Source organism: Corvus kubaryi, unplaced genomic scaffold, assembly GCF_017639235.1.
Source record: "Corvus kubaryi isolate FWS band 111438036 unplaced genomic scaffold, C.kubaryi_AGA036_p1.0 136, whole genome shotgun sequence".
NCBI classification, from domain to species: domain Eukaryota; kingdom Metazoa; phylum Chordata; class Aves; order Passeriformes; family Corvidae; genus Corvus; species Corvus kubaryi.
Window position 1 is genome coordinate 5,843,659 of NW_024580670.1, and position 21,166 is coordinate 5,864,824.

At 43.5% G+C, this 21,166-nt stretch overlaps 1 protein-coding gene across 3 annotated transcripts in view; it reads right to left on the reverse strand.

The window, feature by feature from the left end:
* The window catches only part of SLC25A26 (solute carrier family 25 member 26), an 82,717-nt gene that overhangs the window by 2,943 nt on the left and 58,608 nt on the right, over positions 1-21,166 (reverse strand). For 2 of the 3 annotated variants that reach the window (XM_042014514.1, XM_042014507.1), the window contains 3 exons: positions 11,987-12,056; positions 3,977-4,041; positions 2,488-2,561 (listed from right to left, as the gene is read on the reverse strand). In XM_042014514.1, the coding sequence (XP_041870448.1) occupies positions 2,488-2,561; positions 3,977-4,041; positions 11,987-12,056 (209 nt within the window). The remainder of the gene's footprint in view (positions 1-2,487; positions 2,562-3,976; positions 4,042-11,986; positions 12,057-21,166) is intronic. The other variant, XM_042014521.1, reaches the window with a different exon arrangement.

Consider the following 21,166-nt stretch of genomic DNA (forward strand, 5'->3'; position numbering starts at 1 on the left):
CACACGTGCCAACTTCACTCCAACCACGAAGCTCATGGGAGGACAGGACACCTGGTGCAAAACCACCAGCTCCATCCCCAGCTCCACAGAGGCCACCTCACCAGCATTACCACTCCAATAATCCTTGTGTTTCTCACCAATGAATTGGGAAGCTTCATCCATGGCTTTAAAACACCATCTCCTTGTGTGAAAAGCTGTCAGACAAGATGCAAACTTCCTTTCCTGTGAATGATTCCTCTACCCCTCTGGCAAGAGCAAAGAGGTGCACAGATCCACTCACCCCATTGCTATCCTAACCCCTACCACAGTCCTGGCTCTCCCTGGACAGAAATGGATGTGGAATTTCTTGGCATGAAGCAGAGGGATTTACTAGGTGCAGACCAGGAAGCTGAGCCCTGTGCTCTGGTTTTAATAAGGTGGCAATAAGCAATGTGTCTTTCTGCCATCAGAATTCCTCCTCTTCAAGTACGAGATTTATTAGAGGAGCCATAAATCATGTCATGTTGCAACTGGCCAAAAAAGCCTGACATTTTTATTGGTTTTGATTAATAGATTTATAATTGGCAGCAGGCATGACAGCCTCTGCATTTATTTTTCCCAAGACTTTCTTCCTTTTCCTTGCAGCTGACGCAGCTTGGCCTCCTTTACATGTTACTTTTTCTCCAGATCTCTTATTGTTTTGATTTCAACTGAATTGTGTTCCCTTTGGTCCTAGTCCACTGGTACTATCTTTGGGCAGAGTTTAATTCTGGGTTGTTTAGAAAAGGGCACTGCTGAACCACCCTGAAAAGAACACAAACATACATTTTTACTTTCTGCTGTTGGCTGGGGTATGGGGCAGGTTTTCTCAGTCAAATCCAGGCCTCTTCACACCCTTCAGAGCTCAACTTCCACCAGCAGCCGACATGGCCTCACTTCTTCCAGTCCCTTTCAAAACATGCCTTAGAGTCCACCAAGCCATGTAGGACCCCAAACTCATCCACTGCCACATCACCTCATCCCCTCCAAGAGGCAAACCTGAGACAGCCCATCCCTGAGTGTTGCCGGGGGGGACAGCTGGATACCTTCCTGGAATCGGTGTTCAGGAACTTCCTGCAATTTGTTTTGAATTATTTCCCACATGTGTAGAAAGAGGGTTGAACTTTTATTAGCCAGGCAAGCAGAGATCAGATGTTCTGAGAAAGCTGTCCCCCGCAAAGCTGCGATGTGCACAATGCTTCAGGCAACAAAGGTTAAAACAGTGCCCTGAAAGAGTGAGAGGGTTAAAAACCTAGGGAAAATTACAGGGAAAAGCCCCAAGCTTCAAAAAAACCCATTCATTTCTCTTCCAGGCCAAAGGCAGGTGAGACATGAGCCCTGCTGAAGGAAGCACAGGCTGAACTTCATGGACTGGAGAAGTTAAGACATGTATTCACTTTCAGAGGCCAACTACTGGTATAAGACACACACTCAAAGAGGACAAGGTAGTGTAAGTGAAGCAGTGTCAGTAAAACTCAATAATAATTTTGACACCTCAAAATGTTGTAGAAACACTAGCAGAAGACTCTGTATTCCTACACTGCTCCAAGGTCAGGAGAGCAATTCTCTGTCTCAGGACTGGACAAAGTGAGGCACTTAAGAGACTGGATGGACATCACCCCAGACTTCCACAGCCGGTCAGAGGAAAGCCCAGAACATTCCTACACTCTGGCTACAGCAGGAAAGCCCTGGAGAGCTGATCTGTGGCTGCTCAGACCTACTCTTTGTACTCAAGCCTGGCTCAGAAAACTTGCGCTTTTGCAATGCGTTCCACACTGCAAAAATCTGGGGCCACGTGCTCAAGGCCAGACCTAACAGGAGGTTCAAAGCACAAGTCAGGGAGCACACGGCTCCCTCCATCTGCTTCAGCTTTTCCCCACGCTGGCATTGCCTGCTCACTTTGCACTTCGCAGCAAGAATGGACAATTGAAAGGAACAGAGGAGACCTTGCTGGTGCTTTCAAATCTAAAGAAATTGCCAGGAGGAGGAAAAACTGTCCATAAGGGGCATGTGGATCCTATGCTGGCCTTTCCCAACACCTCAGGAGAGGTGATTCACACCCCTCAAATAAAACTGTTGTCTTCGCTGCAACGAGATGTGCCTGAATTTAAATGGATACAAATCACAAACGCACACATTCACAGGGAAAAGTCCATCATGGGTTATTAACACAAAGCCACCCTCGCCTCTGACACCTGGAGCTAGGCTTAGAGGTTGGATACATTCCCAACAATGCCCCTTTTCTGTGCTCTTCCCTGGACACTGCCCCCAGCCAGTGCTAAAGTGAGGACACTCAACCTCCCTGAGGAACTTGTTCTTGGCTACCTGACTGTTGCTCCCTGTCCAGGTGTACAGCAATCAAAAGGCTTTTCTGTATGCCAGTATTTAAATATAAACAGATCCCATCCCATCCTCTCACACCCCCCTAACACACAGACACACAACCCCTGAGGTGCAGCATGTCCTTACCCTGACAGGCCTTGTGTCCTCCAGATGCCACCAAGGGCAGCCAGAACATTCCCACTGGCATTGCTGGAACCAGCCTGCACCACAGGGAGAGAGAGATTGGGAACTGTTGGCAGAGGTTTAGTTATTTACTGAGCACCTGTCCCTGGTTAGTGCTACATGACAGGAATTACAGACATCCTAACGACCTCCTTACCCCAGGCACAGGCAAAAGCTCCTCGTCTCCAGGAATGAAATAAAGGACACAAAGTGAAACAGAGGCACAGAAGAACAAAGCAATCAAGGTCACAGAGCTGGTTAGTTCAGAACTGGACACCCGGTCCCTTCTGCACTACACTCAGCTCTACATCCAGCAGCTGATTCTGCAGTAAGATATGAATAAAAATACAGTCTCGAAGCACCAACAAGTGACTTTGCTGCTCCTTTAGATTTAAAAGAACCAAAAAAACCCCTGAGTAGTGAAATGCATGTGAAAATTGTCTTGAGTGCAAAACAGAGGACAAACAGCAGGACTAGAGACAATTAAATTCCATGTGTGACCTAGTTAATGTGAGATGACTAATATAAATGGAATGGTCCCAGAACACCTCAGAGCATCCTCATTTCTTTACCTGGTTGCTCAGGAGAGAGGCAGAGATAAATGAAACCCAGTTCTTACAGGTTTATCACTGACACTATCCAAAGACAAAGAAGCTGCAGCAGGCACAAGCCAGCAATGACAGATACACAACACAGCAACATGGTGAGCATAGATGTGACTCAGCTGGGGAGGTGCACATTATCAACAAGAAACACCCCAAATTGAGAGACCAGAGCAACAGGGTGAAAAACACCCACAGAAACTTCACAATGCCCATCCTTCACCAACACAACAGCTCTCTTCAGGGCTGGGAGAAAGGCTTTAGGAACATCCACCTGCCAAGGGCTCTTAGCTCTGTGGCTGTCAGCTCTGCTCTGGGTCAATGAGATGATGATGGGAACATCAGACTCAGTAGCAATTTCTAAACTTACTAAACTCACTGATCTTATAAGCAATCTTCCTTCTGCCAACCCCCCATCACAATCTCTGTAGCTTAACTTTTTAGGACAGAAAACCCAGTACCAAGCCCTCCTCAGAAAAGACATACACACACTCTGAATTTTCAAAACAACAGCTGAATAAATCCCTGATGGGCAATTTAACTTTGGGTGTCTGACTCTGCAAGGCTTTTCTCCTAAAGACACTGCATGAGATTCTGGAAGCTGAGCACAAGCCCAAGTCTGTTTCAGACAGCTCCTTTGGGAAAGGACCAGAGAGGAGCATTCAAGGAAAGGAACACAACAATTTCATTAGTTCTGCATGCAGTGCCTGTTCACATCTACTCCTGCCTTCGAGGACAAGACCAGAAATGATTATTAATAGGTGCTGGATTTCAGTCTGTAACGACCCTACAGAAACCCTGGAATACCCAGGCCATTCACCAGCCTGTCTGGTGGCCTTGTTCACTCTTACCTTTGCCAACATAATTCTCGTCTTTGCTACGTCGAGAGGTGTGGTGACTGCAGCTGCAAATCCACCTGAGAAAATTAAAATACCAAGCACAAGTGAGACATTGTTGTGTGAATATAAATGCCACACTGCCTATAATTCCCAGGGCTGTGGTCAACACTGCTCTGTTATTAATGCCCACAGCACGTTCCCTCACGTCAGAGCCCAGGTACGTCTGTCCAAGGTCTGTACACAGACCTTGTTACTGTGTATTGACTTTAGAAAACAGCTCTCTGCTGGTTAACTGTAAATCCAAACATCCCCAGGGGAATTACTGTCTTTTTGTTCTGGACTCTGTACATATACGAACATATGAAGGTTGCAAGGATAACAGATTCCACTTCCAACATCTACAGCAAGTTTGGAAGGAAGAAACTGCTTACTCATTTGCAGAGATGGGAAAATAAACCAGTCACACTGTGTTCTGCCTAGAGAATTAAAGTCTGACCATGTAAATGCTAGAAAGATAGAAACATGTTCTGTATCTGAAACACATATGCTTGGGCTCCTCAGTAGATAGACACAAACTGGATCTGGGACTGTTTCAAAGAAAAAAGACAAGTCAGTGTTTGGGATGGAGCTCATCTCCAACAGATTAAATCAGCTCCACTTTGGATAACAACAATGTGAAGCTGCCCAAGGGTCTTAGAAAACTGTCAGAAGTCTGCTGCCACAAGTGCCATCTTACTCTCAGGGGCATTTTTATTCTCTACTCACTCCCAAACTTCACCCTTGGAGCTCATTACTGTCACTTGCCACAGCCAGCTCAGCTGTGACTTTCCTCCTGAAAGCCAGAAATCTTCAGCTTATCCATCTGCATGTCTCATCCCCAAACATGTGTGTGTCTGGCTCTGTATTTTAACCCTGTGACTACAGCCTGGCCTCTTGTGCTATCTAGGGACCAGCTTTGCTGCTTTTCCTCCCAGGATTTTATTCCCTTTGCCTTATTTCCCCATCCTAAAATCAACTCTAATCTTTCCCTCCTCTGTTCAAAATATTTCAAAAGAGTAATTCATGCTGAGGAAGAGCCAAAGTGAAGGAAACTTCTGAAATGCAGGAGCAGCAGTAAGTGAAGAATGAAAGGGGAAGAAAGGGGGGAGAAAAGAGAGCAAGAGACTAGTTCTGAAATCTTTCTTCTTCCTCCTAATTTTTTTTTTCCTCTGGAGCTTGTATAAATCCTGTATCTGCTACAGCTGGGAACAAAGTGACTCCAAAGACTGAAGCCTACACAGTACCCAGGGAATAAGCCAAAAATAATCTGTTTTCTGTTCCAAGTTTTATGGAATGTAGAAAAATTGATCTCTCTTTTCTTGGGATGGGAGAGGGGGGAAAAAACATTTCTTCTAAAATCTGTGAAGTAATAAAAAATCCATTTTCCCTGCTGGCTTGTGTTTTTACCTGCATCTCTCTCTCTCAACCACCTTAACTTGAACATATTAAACCTCTGTTTTCCGACAGAGGAGGCTGGGCCAGCTGGCACCCTACTTGACTTCTTACAGTTCATTAAGGAATGTCCCATGACAGTTCAGGAGATGCAGTAAGGCACATGTGCAGTCCCCTGGATCTCAAACAAGAATAGCAGGAAAGCTGAGTTAGTGAACAGCCCAAATGCCTGGTTTAGGAGCAGCTTCCACTCCCATTAGGTTGGCCCATGTGGTTCACTATGCCGGAAGCTTTCTAGCAGTGATACCTCACTAAAAAGCAGAAAAAATGGGCTGTATTCAAGAAGTCAAAGCAGAAACTATGAGCAAGTTAAACTAAATTCCAGTCAATTCTTGGACCTTCTTTAAGGTCAGAAAATCCTTTTATTGTGAGCCAGTTTTTGCGTAAGTGACCAAAAGGCTTTGAGAGAATGGTCTGGATAGAAACTTTGGTACTCATGTCAGCAATGTATTTTTAGAATGGTAAAAAATAATCTCCATGGAAAATAGTGGCTTTACAAGTCTGGATGTAGAAGCCCTTCCTTTGCCCACAGACCAAGCTAAAATTAAACAGTGAACCACATGGCTGTCAGGCCTGTGTCAAGCAAAAAAATCACAAAGCATCACCCAGCTCTGATGGCAACACTTTAGTCAGACTAACTTATGTCCCTTATCAGATCTCTGTAACTTTTTTTATGCATTTATTCCTGAGAGTTTCTTATTGGCAGCAGCTTCAGTCTTGGCTGATAAGAGTGATTAGAACAAACACAATTTATCCTGGCATGATGTTCCCAAATTCTTATCTGAAAAGTTTAATCAAGGCTGATTGGTTTTCATTTTTTCCCCAGCTGACATCTGGATCTTCCCTACTCTTTTGTTACTGAATTTCAGTGTTTCTTTTTTCATCACTGGGAAGTATTTGGTACAGATTTACCAATCAATTCAGAATGGCAACAGCAACAATAAAATGCTTCATAAGCACAACAAGCAGCAGAATAGCGGCTAAATTAAAAGCAAGTTTGTATATGCTTGACAAAAACATGAGATTAAAGCTAGCATTTGCTGGGGACTGCTTTTTATTGAAGACAGAGTCTGACAAAATGAATATTCTCCAGCCTTAACTCTAAAACTTCAAGATAATTTTACAGTGACCTCTTAAAGCTTAGTACAGAGGTACCCAGGAACAGGATAAAGGAACTTAAAACTTGACTGCTTCCAATCACCAGATTGATACAACAGATGCAAACTGTCTGTTCATTGAAAATAGGAGGGCTGTGCAGTGCACTAATACACCATAGGGCCCAATGGATCTTTAAATCACTTATTTATTAAATAAATCATTCAATTCCTGCTCTCACTGAACTCACCAAGAACTGCCACATGAGGCTGGAGTCTGCTCCACTAATCAGCAACCAGGAAAAGCATCAGAGTATCAGGTGGACAAGAAAGGCCCAAACACATCCAGACTCCCACTCCTAAATCATCCTGGTTTCTCTGCAGAGCTGATGGAGAAAAAGGCACCTTTGCAGGCAGTCTGTGTCCAGGCTCATTCACCAACTCAGTCTTGGAGAAGGCTCCTTTCTCCCTTGCCCTAGACAGATCTGGGGATGACTTGGGCTCAGCAAACATGCATAAAGATGGATTTTCACATGGGAGAAGGCTCTTGGCTCTTTAGTACTTCTAGCAGAGTGACAAATTCCTCTATTGGGAAAATAAACCTTCGTGCAGTAGTGGAAAATTCATCACCCATCTCCCAAGAAGTTACAATGGTCACTGTACGTTCACACATCAGCTGAGCAGCCAAACTTTACCAAGTCAGGACGTTAAACAGAAAATCCCCCTGCTACTCACACTTTCCCAGTGACCAGTCCTTGATGGAAGTGCTGGTGACAGACATCTGCAGAAAATGATTTACCTTTATTTGGCAATAAGAATAAAAAGACTTGAAGACTTAAGATATTCCCCATGGTTGCTGCTGGCACTTTCTACCATTTTAGCTGTCATACACAACTAAAAGCATCAGAGCAGAGTGAAATACTTCACCTGGGAACAATTCATAACCCTAGGTTCTCGCAGCCTGTAGAATTTGCTGCTACAGGAAAAGGTACACAATCCTCAAATAAGATCCTATGAAGGGAGGAAGACAAGTTCTCCTTCAGTTTTGGCGTCTTGCTTTTCTGTACCATTTTAACTTCTCCTCCCCTTTTCACAAGGGTCCAGGGAATCCTTCTGGCCATTACAGGGGTTCTCCCTGATTCTGAGCTCCTGTCATACGGCCAGACCCCCACTTTCTCTTCTGCAATACCAGTCCTGTTCTGTAGGTCAAGCTCACTTCAAGAGACAGCAATTTGTTCCTTGTTGGAATTAGTTCATCTTAGGAAAAGAAAAAAAATTCCAGTGGAACTGTACTATTGGCTTTCTTCATTATTACTTTCTGTACTGACATCTGGAGATTACCCAGGACCGATTCAGGATCACATCCCAATTTCCAGGTTGAAAAACTGAGTGGCTCAGGTCCAATGCTAAACCTCACAGCATCCTCTTACACTGACTGATTTCCAAGTTCACAAATGGTCTTTTTCAGAACTCTTCAATCAATAAGTTCTTATTTGAACTTTTATTTTACTGATACCATGTTAAATTTTTTTAAAAGGAAGTTATTCTGGCCCTTTATCAGCGTGGGAACACCACCTGCCTAAAGTAGAGCGAAGTGATCTGAGAACGTCTTTGGATTTCAGCAGAAATACCAAGACAAAGCACTGCACCCTCCAGAGATTTAACCAATTCAGGGTTAGGAGCATGTTCCAAGCAGACTCTGCAGGGAAATCTTGAGAACTACTCAAAAATTTATTCAGAGCTATAGAGTTAAAGAGGCTTTTAGACACAGTGTGTAATCTTGTCAGAGCTGATTAGATCAAAACAAAAGTGATGGGAAATCCTCCCTGTTAATGTGCAAAAAGCTCTCATTAGTGCATTATGACTCACTGGACTTGCACCTCCATTCGTGGTGACTTTGTCACCACACAGCATTAATTCTTAATGTTAAGCCACACTTTTTCTTATGGCAGTGACAAAGAAGGCAGCTTAACAGGGGCAATTTTCAGTCACATTAAATGGACATTAGGTTCTTTGACAAGCTGGGGATCACCTTGCTGCTCCAGGGCAGTATTCTTCTTTCCCAACAGCTAATACCCAATGGCAGGATTTCCTTGCCACTGACCTACTTCCATGGAGAACACAGAAAACCCACACAGAAGCTCTCCTGGGATAGCCTGCCTTGGTACACTGCAGGGCTGGGGTAGTCCAGCCAGGCAGTCTAAATCCAGAGAACACTTGAGCATGGGGTGAAACCAGAACCATGTCTGTATGGGGACATGCTTCCCTCCTCTGCCTCCATACCCTGCCCAGATCTGGGGTGGTGCCCAAACAGTTCAGACACGAGGCAAGGTTTGGTTAAAACACAACCTCAGGCTTAGTTTGGTTAAAACACAACCTCAGGCTTAAAATCTCGTTTAGATCTACCCTTGGGTTCTTCCCCACTGACTGCTCAGGTATCACCTTTTCCCACTCCCTGGCTGCTCCAAACATCTCTGTTAAGACACCAAAGATGATGATAAAGCTGGACAAGGCACTGAGGGATTAAATTATTAACAGATGAGTCAGAGAGGATTCCAAATCTCTAATATTTATGTTCATGCCTATTATATTTCCATTAAAAGCCCGTGGATCACATACATCTATCTTACATATGAGGGCTCAATACGGCAGCGTTGGGCCTCTTGCAGCACTTTGGCTGAAACTGCTGCCATTTCACAGGCACTGGGGATGCAATTCAACAGATTGTTGCTCTTGGTTCTGTCTTCACCAAATAGTTATAACCAACTTATACAGACACACACATGTGTGTGTGCCATAAAGGGAAGCTAAACAGGACTTTTCTTTCAGTTTCTTTCAGCTTATTACCCTGCCCCTCAGGACCTCTAACATATTTTTAGAAAGTATTGAATTCAAACAAAGAACACAGGAGAAAAGCCTGTCTGTGTGATTTCACCATCCCACCACCACCATGGTGGCTTTTGGCAGCATATCTGTGTGCAAAGGTTGTTTTTTGGATAACATTTGCCTTTTAAGGTTTATAACACAGTGATTTAAAATCACTTCTATGCACACATCCACCTTGTTTTATTCCCAGCGAACTGATGGGGTTTTAATTTTTTTGTTTTGGGATGGAAAGAAAGGGATAAAGAGTTTGGTTGGCTTTTTCTTCCCTCATCTGAAGCTACATGTAGGTAGTCAATAATTTTTAACTCTGGAATCTATTGTTCAGAATGCAGGAAATTATTGTTCCACTGCCTCCCCTCAGCAAAAAGGCTAAATATTTTCAGTGAAATAGAATGGATGTGGTACCAGAATAGATCAATATCAGAGCCAGCTTGTTCCATACCTCAGGGGGAGGCAATGGAGACAGAAGGGAAGGTTCTGATCCAAAAAGAGTTCAACCTCCTAAGCTTTGAAGCAGGTCGTCAAAGGACACATGAGAAAGGAAGATTACAATACTGCTGGTGAAAAGGAAAGAATAGGGAGACAAAGCACAGAGAAGAAAAACCAGGCTGAAGGAAGGATAACTCAGAGAATATTCATCCTCACCAATTACAACATGATCGACAAATTACGACTCCAGCTCTTCAAAGATTCGTGCTTGGGGAATAGAGCCTAGGAAGGCAACCAGGCCAAATGTCTCATCTACCACCACATGGACCTGGAAGTCTCTGTGCTGCTCCAGGACCTAGTGTCTCCTCCAACACCAAGTGTTGGTGTCCCCAGTGTGTGCCAAAGGACAGTGAGCACATGTCCATGCACAGCTGTGCCTCTGGGCGCTCCTTCTGCAAGATTTCTGCTAGAAAAGGAGCAGACAGTGCTGAACATCCATTAAATAGTAGCAAGTCCAAGCACAACTGGTCAGAATTAGGACATACAGAGAAGGAATTGGAGGCACTGGGCTAAATTTCCAGCTGAGACACCAAATTGGACCTCAGGAAATTACTCTGTAAGGCCTTGGGTAAATCAGATAACCTTTCCAGCTCTCTGAACATGCCTGAACGCAGTTTTTGTATCAATCTAACTGTAAAGAAATCAACAGAGGTAATGATCCCCATCACACCTGCAGACATACAGATTGAATTTTAAAGCATTTTTAGTCTGTTAGCTTGATTTGTTTCAAAAGAAAAATGAAAGATCTGCTTCATTTGCTCTTATTTTGTTTGCACTGACTGATGAAGTCAGTGTAAAATCCAACAGCAGGATCTTAAGCAGAATAAAACTCCCTTCCCATCAACATAAACAGAAAAAATACAGCTGGACAAGACCACAAGAGGTCACCTAAAATATTCTCTCGGCCCCAAAATGGAATCAGTTCTACCTAAACCATTCCCTCACTGCTCACACACCCAATCTACTTAACTCTGTACAGCAACAGCCACACTGCCTCCCCTCAGCTATGCAGTTTCTGTGCCCTTCAAAATGAAGCCTCAGTCTCTGCTGGAATTCTGCTGCTATTAATACTTCATTTCCCCTAACAGAACTTATTTTTAAAAAACTACATACAGTGTAATGACTCTGATTTTGTAAGCTATCAAAGAACAAGCTTTGCTTTTGATAATCTCTTTTTCAAGAAATGCTATCATTTCTCTTTAAACAGGATTTATTTTTTCCACATATTCTCTTACTGGTTTGGAATCTCAACATGTATTTTAGCTCCGTGGGGAAAAAGCTCTGGCTATCCATCCCTTTACTATTAATCTGTTTTTTCTATTAAGACAGTTGAATCTCTCCTCCCTCAAACTTGTCAGCTATACTGATGAGTCATTAATTGATTTTTTTCCCCTCTTTTTGTTTTTTTGGGAACAAGTACAGTAGGCTAAAATCAAGCAAGAAGACTACTGAAAAATTCAATTAACTTCTGGCTTGTTTGGTAATAAATAGTGCAGTATTGTATTCTGCCACTCTTTATTCTTGTTGTAGTGTCTGGAGATTGCCCAGATGTTTCATCCTCTGGGTTTTTTTGCTGAAGAAGGTATTGCCTCCAGGCTGAGCAGTGCTGGCCCTCTGCTCTCCTGCCTCTAGTTAATCTATGTGGCTGTCAGAGCTGTCACAGGAATGGTGAATCACGGCCTCTGCAATCACTTCAGCCCCTGGGGAAGTGCTCAGAGCGAACAGCTGCACAAACCCCCACCCTAGCAAGGTTTCTCCTGGATGAGGATTTTACAAATCAACTTTGAAATAATCACAAAGCCTGACTGACAGGGCCACAGTTTTTAAATAACAGAAATTTGTCAAAAACAAATTGGTTGTCTTTCAAACAGACACCCTAGTTGAGTTTTTTTTTTCTTCTTCTCTTTCCTTTGCTGACTTTCGTATTTCCAAACAACTGGATCCGTTTTCTTCTAAACAAACTTGAATTACAAAGGAATGTTGTTCTGCTATACTTAATAGATTTGCACATTTTTCCCTTTCTTCTTTAGTCTTTCCCAGTATAACATGTAATCCTTTGCACCTGCAAAAGCTCCACAGACTGCTGACTGCCAAGAATCCACCACGTGACCCTGCTTCCATGACCAGAGATCCTGTGTTTAAAGAGAAAGGAAAATAAAAAGTTATTAAATGCTTGAATCTATCTGATCCCCATGTGAGTTAACTCTGAGGATGGGAACTTAAGAGAAAAGCTATTTTTGTGGCATTTTTGAGTGATGTAATAAGTGATTTTTCCCAAGGAGCTTGTGTATTTGAACAAGCAGATGGAGTGAGAAAGACGTCTGGAACTGAGGAGGGCTTGAAGCAAATTGCTTTCAGGGAATTCATATGTATGTATTTAAGCCTGTGGCCATGCAACTTTGCAAATATTTTGTGAATTTATTTTCTTTTTGGCAGATAAAACAGCATAAAGCAAAACACTGAGCAGGAGAGTGGCATGCAAGAACCAGTATCAGCTCAGCCTCGATGTACCCAAGGCTCCCATTTAAAATGAACAGCTTCCACTACCACCAGATACAAGTCCTGTTTTCTCCCCTACATTTCTTAAACCAACCCTTCCCCTCACACTGCCCAAAAACCCCCATCATTAAGAAATTACTCTTCTCACTCCCATTATATCCCAAAGCAGGTGTGTCTCTGTTTTTCACTTGGTGTCATTAGGGACCACACACCCTCCTCTCCATGGCTCCCACACACCCTGCTCCCATCCATTAACTCACAGCAGTGTTTAAACACACACATTTAAAGCCCCAACTAAACAGTGCCTTCCAAAAACACCTCTCAAGTCACGTCACACTATTTGATGAGCCTGGTCAGTACCAGCAGCAAAGGCCAGTCTGCTGGGAGGGGTTTACCGTGGCAGCTACAGTCACTGTGTTCTCTCCTCCTTCACCCTGCTCCATCACCCCTTTCCCATCTCCTGAAACACTTCACACTGGAAGCTGTCTGGAGGAGAGGTTTCCGGTTTATGATGTGAGGATCAGTACTGAGCAAAAAGGGATGGGATCCACGGCCCTTCTGAGGCCCACCACAGAGAAATCAGCAATTTTATTTTATAGCTGTGCCATTCTACTTTTTAAAGACATGTTACTTCTGTACTATAAAATTTTCTTAAAAGCAACTGGATAGCCGTGCTAGGCTGAGATACTGCTCTTGGGCTCCTGGTCTGCAGTGCAGCCACTTCCTGCTAGAGCAGGAGAACCCTTCTCTTGTTTGCTGACTCTTCATTTAACATGCTGTCCTTGTGACTCGCTTCTTCCAACTTGGCTGGTGGTTATATTTCAGTTGAATGTTTTAAAAATCAAACTGTTCAAGCAACAATGGCCAGCCACAATGTTGTTTGGTACCCTGCCACAGCTAAATAGCTGCAGCTCTGCTGTACGAAAGCACTGAAGGGGTTCCAGCCTCTTTAATGCTAGCCATTCTTTTCCTGGTGTTTTCGGTATGGGCTGCTATTCTGCCGTCACCCACAGCAGAAACTGATTTTCATCTCATAAATAAATAAATAGAGATTCATAATTCTTCAAAACCATAATATGCTTTTCTGGAATAACTTACAGTCTTTGGACACACAGTTCTCTTGCAACTCAGTCCTGATGGAAGAAGGACACACACTCTCTTAGACAAACTACCTTCCAGAGTATCTGGGTGTTGTCAAAGCATAAATCCCACTTTCAGCACCCATTTGCAAAACACTTCAGGTGCTTAAGAAACCTTGAATTGAAAGTCAGGGTTCAGAAACTGAGCTGCTGGAGCCACAGCTTTCTTTTGATAAAAACAGAATTACTGTATTTTTTAATTAAACATTCTCCAAACATCTGTACATCTATAGCTAAACCCGCGAACCCAGAACAGTTACTGCTGCCATGTAAAAATGCACTGTGGAAGAGCTGCTGAAGGACTAAGAGGAAAACCAGCCCATTAATTCAGACGTTCATGGCTTTGCCAGAAGCCCAGCATATTCTCAGTCATGATGGGGTTTTATGTTAATGTCAGTGTCCGAAGAAGAGGGAAAAGGTCATTCTGATTTCTTGGCATGTAGCTCTAAAATCTAGTTTCTGATAAAGCCTGGCTTCCTAGTGCAGCTCTGCACAAAGAGCCTCTGCCAAGCAAGGCAAACGGTGTTGAATTCCCATCCATTATGCCTGCAAATTGACAACAGGTATTTGCAACAGTCATGCAATATGGAAAATGGTTTAAAAGGGTGGAGCCAGCAACAGTTCAATTGAATTAGGGAAAAGGAGAATTGAGGCTGGAGAACAGGAAGCAAATTCCCCAACAGTGAGGTCTACTGAAGCGCGGAGCCAGCCTCCCTAGGGAGGAGAGGAAAGCCCTCTCCTTTGAGTCATTTAAAAATAGATTGGAGAAGGCACTCAAGACTGTACTGTGGGGAATAATCCTGCGCTGGCAAGGGCAAGATGAGATGACTTCATGTGTTTCTTTCCATCTCCAATTTCGGTGATTCACCCAGAGCTCCAAACCTGAACATGCAGAAGAGCAAGAGGGAAGCACGGCATGAGGACATGATCCTGGAGGAAGTCAAGAGGAACAAGTGTCACAGGGCCAAGAGGACCAGCAGGACTCCGGTCCAAATTCTTTCTAACCACACGATGCTGTGGGCCAGGATGATGTGCTGGAGGTTAACACATGTTTTCTCTCATAGCCTGTGGACCAACTAATTGACAGGGCTTTGTGGTAAGTCAGGCCTGTAAGTTCTTCAAAAACACTCACCCTTTGAGTGGGTTTAAATACCATTAAAACAGGGCAATGCACAGAAGGTGTTAGAGGTTTTTAGATTACTATAAAACCAGGGCCTTGTTCCTGGAAAGAAACATAGGATCCATATACAGATCTCCCCAAAACACTGACTTTAAACAAAATTGCTGGTTACTGCAGTGATACAGTGCTTAGAGCACACTCTGCCATCCTAGATGCTGCACAGAAGCAGAAGAGCTTTCCACTTGGGAGGATAATAGCAAGAGCTCAGGTCAGGCAGAGCTCAGAGCCCAAGGGGGGCAGCTCAGAGGCTCCAAAAAAGGGCAGAAGTGCCCATGTAATGCCTGCAGAAGCCCCAACGACACTGCTCTCTCTTCACATGCTCCTGCAACGTAAAACACAATCCAGGAATTATGAGCAACACGACTGCAGCAGTTGGCTCAGCTTGGGTTCCCCACCACCATCACCAAAAAGCCTTCTACCTGCTCACACTGTGCTCCTGCTGCAGAAGGCTGCAGAGGGTAACCTGACTTTTCCAGGGCAATACCCATTCTCACTAGCATTCGCAGCCTAGGAAAGCAAAATGACAAGGAGCACATTACATGAAAGCGGCCGCCATGCCAAGCCTGTGTCATGTGTATTCTATTAAGCGGAAGGCTGAATAGAAGACTTTGTTTTCTACTTCAAAGGACCCCATCCCAATCTCTCTCTCTCTCTTCCCTTATGAATAACAAATTGGAAATAAATCTTCTGGCTGAAGCGCATGGAAACTCATACAGTTGGGGCCCTCTGCAGCTTCCCAGCTCAATCACATGTTAATTTTTTTTTGTAAACACTTTTCTGTGATATATATGTAAATCTCGCTGTGCATTGCTACACCATGTAAAGCAATACAGCGGGTGTGGCCTCAGGGGATGGGACACAGCGGGAAGCCTGACTGCATATTTCCAATTATTCACAGGGATAATGTTCACAGAGAAGGGTCAAGTTTTATTCGTGGGCAGAACCCTATTTTTCTTCCTAGCGATCCCATTTCTTACTGCTCCATAGGCCAGTGTCCCCTAATTCTCACCACAAACATTATTTAGCTCTTTTGATACTGAGAAAAAAAGGACACCCTATTTTTTTGGGCAGAGGGAGCATTGGAAAAGTCACTCTCAGGATATACCAAAGGCCATTCAATCTAAAAACAAAAAAAGAAAATACTACTTTTTTCCTTTTGTCCATGTTTGTGGGCAGCAAATACATCCCCCTGCTTTTAAATACTGCGGGTAAGTATTTGGTGCCCACAAACGTGGACTCCTCAGAGTGCTGAGGACACCTGGCCTCCAGATGGCCAATAACCTTTGACCAGTGCACACAACTCTTACCTGTGCATGCCTGTCACCTTTGCCACGCATTTGTAGTAAAAGTTTGTGGCAAAAATCAGCTGTCAGCTTTGTGTTCTCAACGCAGCCAGGTCATGGTCTATATTCAGGACATCTAAGCTTTGGTAATCCAGGAAAATGCAATACTCACACTTCTCTCAAACCTGATGACCAGCCCAACACCGCCAACACTGCAGGAAGCATCACAGAGAATGAGACATCTCTGCCATGGCCTTGCTATTCTTCAAGCCAGAACTCGTGGCATACACTACACTTGAGGCCTGCAGCTGAATAAATATTACAATTCACTCCAATGATAAGTATCTATAGTATCTCTATGTACCCCTCTGTTCACAACAGTGTTCAACTTCATGATAACGGGGGAGAAAAAAATCAGTACAAATTAATCACATGGATCTGTGTGCGTGTGCGGTCCTGCAGACTGAGGAAAGAAAAGCAATTTTCATGTTTGCCTTTCCTACTAGGGATTTTACTCACAACGTGGCATTCTGCATGGCTGACCCTTACAGATGCATGGCACATTAGCTACAGGAGAAGCAAAAAATTCACAAGTTGATTGCAGTTTCTATACATAAAGTCAACACGGAACAAAGAACCAAAAGTCCTCCTCAGTGGATTTTTATGTGCATATGTGCAGCATATGGGCAAGTACATGCGTATATTATCTTGCAGGAAACATGCAAGCCCAAACATGGGAAAAATTCAATGATCTAAGTTCACTGTTGACATAAATGCTGAGACTCCATTTGCACTAATGGAGTTGTGCTCACTTACGCCAGTACTGAATTCAGTCCTAGAATTAAACCCACCCAAATCCTAGATAAATTGAAAGAGAACAAAAGTTGGCCTATATGCAAGAGCGTATTTTTCATGTTAAAAGCATTTCATTCCCTTTTTCTGCCCATATAATACTGCATTGATGTCTGTGACCCATTTGGATGTAAATCAAAATGGATGTGCTAAAAGCCTGGTTAAAAGGAAATGTTCTTCGAAACAGCGTTCCCATGGCAAGGCAGAACAGCTACACCCAGTTTCCGTGGCACAAAGGGACATACAGGGAGGGAAAAAGCACTTCTAAAAAATCACTTCAAAGCCAGCAGGGTTTTCCTTGAGTACCTGCACTGCTACTGCCTAATAGATCTGTGCTTCATAGGTGTGTGTGAATAAATTACATGGAAGGATTACATAAATCTGCTAAGATTCTTCAGCAAATAACAAGTGTCCAAATAAACTCTTTGATATTCAAACATCCCCAGATGTCATTGGCAAGCTCAGCAACTTCTAGAGAACCTCTTGTGGCCTGGGCATGACCAAGAGCATCACAATCTGGCTCTGTATCTATGGACTGTGTAAGCCTGTTTTCCTCTGGTCTGTTTAAATGCTGCATTGATGATCCAAGGCCATCTGACTTTTCCCCAAACGTGCCTGCAGTGCTGTGAGCAAGGGTTGCATTTGTTTCTCTCCCTTTGGTGCAGATGGTGTGCAGCATTCCTTGGGCTGTGCCCCAGGACAGCGTGAATGACACTTATTGTGGCAGCAATAAAGCCAGGGCTGTTTGCTCAACAGCTGTTGGGTGCATTGTTCCTTTGTGAGAAAAATGCAGCCGCTCTGCTCATGGCATGGACACGTTACATCCCGCCCCCAAACGCCCCGTGCAAAGCTGTTTTCCTGATTCAGCACCTAAGCAAATGGCAGACAGTGTTATTTAACCATTAGGACTTAATCCCAAAATCAGCCCAACTGTTACTCAAAGAGGGAGCGAGGCATGGTAGAACACTTACTACACTGCCTGCAAGGAAATGGCTTTAAAGCTGGGCCTGGGTTTCATTTACTCTTGACTTACATGCAGCTGAGCACAGAGGAAAGAAATACTAGACTTCTCCAGGAAAAAAGGAAAACAGTCACCTACCTGTAGAGCAGGGAAAGAGCCATTCAAGGCCTAGTTTGGCTGCATGCCTCTATTTTCTACTTGCCCTGTTAAGCAGCAACAGATCTGACTGTAAATTTTAGGAGGGAAATAGCATGTGGTTTATTGATTCAATGGTGGAGTTATAAACACATATTATTGCTGAGAACCCCACCTGCCTGGGCAGAAGTATTCTGTAAACTTTTCCTTCTTATTAACTTTAAAAATCAGGTGCAATGAACTTCAACCAAGGTTGGAGTCTTCACTCTCCACAGAAAGCCATCAAGCAGTCTTTGCACAGCAAGTTTCAAGATATATCTCAAAATCTATCTTCACTGATGACCAACAGCAAGGCTGAGCTGACCCTAAAATCAGTTCACACCCTATACTGCCTATACCAGCCCCCAGAAGTTGAGCTCTCTGGAGGGGGGAACCAAGAGAACCAAGCAAATGAGCACATGTGCTATTGTCCTCTAGATCTATAGTTCAGTGCACCAGCACATGCCCCTCAACACAAGTGCCTTGTGCCTATGGTTACAGCTGCACCTGAACAGAAAACAAAGGACTTAAGTCCAACCCCAAACCTGCTCTCTATTGTGTGGGCAGAAACTAGCTTAGAACCAACCCATGGAACTCCTGTTCTGACCCAGCCAATTCTCTGATCCTGCTCAGCCTCACAGGGGATTGGCTGGACTCTCCCCATTCTCTTTTTGTATAACACCTGTTATACTGTGAGACCTACAGGTTTGAGAAAATTATTTTATTGCTAAAACCAGTGATAAAAAATTGTGGGCTCACTAGATCTGCAGGAAGTCTAAGAGTTCTAAATTTTGCTCAGCACTGAAATCCTGGTCCCACTGAGTGCCAGAAGAGTCAGACATCACCTTGAGCATGGTCAGTTGAAGATTTTTATCTTTCTTTGAAGCTCCTGGGCCAGTGGAGCAGCACAGTCTGTGCCAGCCCTCCCAGGGAGGTTGGGTTTGTAGGGGCAGGGCTGGCTGACCCTGATGTTCCATAGTCTTAGCAATGTCCAAGCGTCTGATCTTAAGAGTCAGACCTGTCTAATGAAAAAGACAAAAGGTTCCCAGGACAGTAGGTTTGTTTTCCTTAAAAAAATCCACCAACTAAACAAACAAAAACCCCCTTGTTTTTAAGTCAACTCATTTGAGGCCTATGTCCTCCTGTCCCGCCTGCTCCTTCCCTCCTCGCTGCCTACCAAAGCCTTTTCTCCAGACATACAATACATTTGGTCTATAAAGAGACCATTCTCCCTGTACAGCTGCATTTGAGTAATTCTCAGAGGCTCTGAAGTGCAGCCAACATGCAGAAATATAAAACCCAAGAGGACTGAGTCTTGTTTCACCTGAGAAGGGTTTATCTTACACACAGCACTGTTCTCCACGGGATCTGACCATTTCCACTGAGTCTTAAGAAACAGGCATTTTTGAAAAAATGTTTCTGGACTCAAACCTACCAGAGAATCTTGATTTTCTGTAGGGTTTTAAAATGCTATTTTACTGAAAAAAACCCCACCTGATGCCCTGTATTTCTGTAATGCGCCCCCCCCCCCCCAGCAGAAATGAAAGTTGTCTTTTTTCTCAGTTCTAAAAGAAAAGAATTATGGATTAAAACATGAAACTTATGATAAATCACTTATGTGCTGCTGGTAGGAACTCGGATATGATGATTACAAGCGCTGAATAAAATGTCTGAACAGAAGAGAATTAAAGTTAAGACAGCAGGCATGGGCTCCACGAGGCCACAGTCATCTGAGCAGAGACTGCACAGCCCTGGCAGCAGGGTGAAAGCAGGAGCTACACCAGGCTCCGTGTAACCCACAACAATTCCATGCCAAATACACAGCCCACAATGTGAAATTCCCACAGTGGAGAACACACATATAGTATTTCCAAAGCAAGTTACTGAGGCACCCTGGAAATTCCATGGCAGCAAACAAGGGGACTGGATCTTACAACATTAATTCCAAAACCTGAACTAATATGGAAGGCTCTGTGCTTGGCTGGTATTTGGGAAGAACACTACATCTATGCTCTGTTGCCTTTCTTCAGGGCCACCTGGTTTTGAGATGGGATCAGAAGCATTAACCCCACACAAAAGAATGTAAACTTGATGAAACTGTCACAGTAATATTCAATCACGGTGGTCTTCTGAGGGTTGGTGTAGCAAAGTGAATAAAATTTGTAACACGTTCCCTTCTTTCCCTGAACTCTGAGAAGAATTCAAAATTGTTTTACCTGCAAGACTTGGACTAAAGAGACAGAAAAGAGCTACACTACCCCACCCTGGTTGGGAATTACAAGGTCCTGAAATCTGATACACCATAGCACAGTTTCCTTCTCTCTTTTGGTTTATAGCAATAATCTGTGCCTCAAACAAAATTTTTAAAAATTGAGAAAAATGGAGAACTGAGAAGAGAAAGGACATTAAGCACACCTTATAGCAGTGGATGCTACCTAAATATTTTTTTAAAAAGACTTTATTTTTAATTAAAAGCACCATAATTACTTTACTGTTGTTTCTTGAGCCATTGTGAACTAAGAAAGGAGTCTATTACCTGTTCCTAAATTGTGTATTCACCTGGGTCACTATCAGTAAGACTTGTACTTGAAGCAGTATCTGTTTCTTGCTAATTACTGCAATCCTCCCTTTGCCAGCACCCACAGCCAACGTAACCTTATAGTTCAGTAATCTATACAATGCTCCCTCTTCTTTTAATATGGTTTAGTGCATGGCATGCAAGTTTGCTCTCACAGGAAACAGCTGGTGCACATTCACAGACAGGAGAAAACTGTGCATGTAAACTCTGTGACTAACGCATAAGGAATAACCAGAGCAGCTCGGAGTAAAGCACATAGAGAAAATGGGATATAGAAACACACAGTTTGCTACCTATGACAAGCCTTTATTAGGCTTCTTTAAGCTTAACACCCTGCTGCTGGCTGCAGTCAGCCATATCTGAAGGAAAAGGAAACTCTCTTCTTCTTCCATGTGCCTCTCTAACTGTCCTTTCACAGTGGAAAGATTTTCCTCATTTTTATGGTGATTAGCTTGTTCAGGGAATCATAAGACTGAGTCTATCTTCCATCAGCTTATGTAACTTCGTACTAATGGTTTTAAAAATGACACAGCCACAGCACTTGTTCTGTTCTCCTCAGTGAGATGGCCCACACAC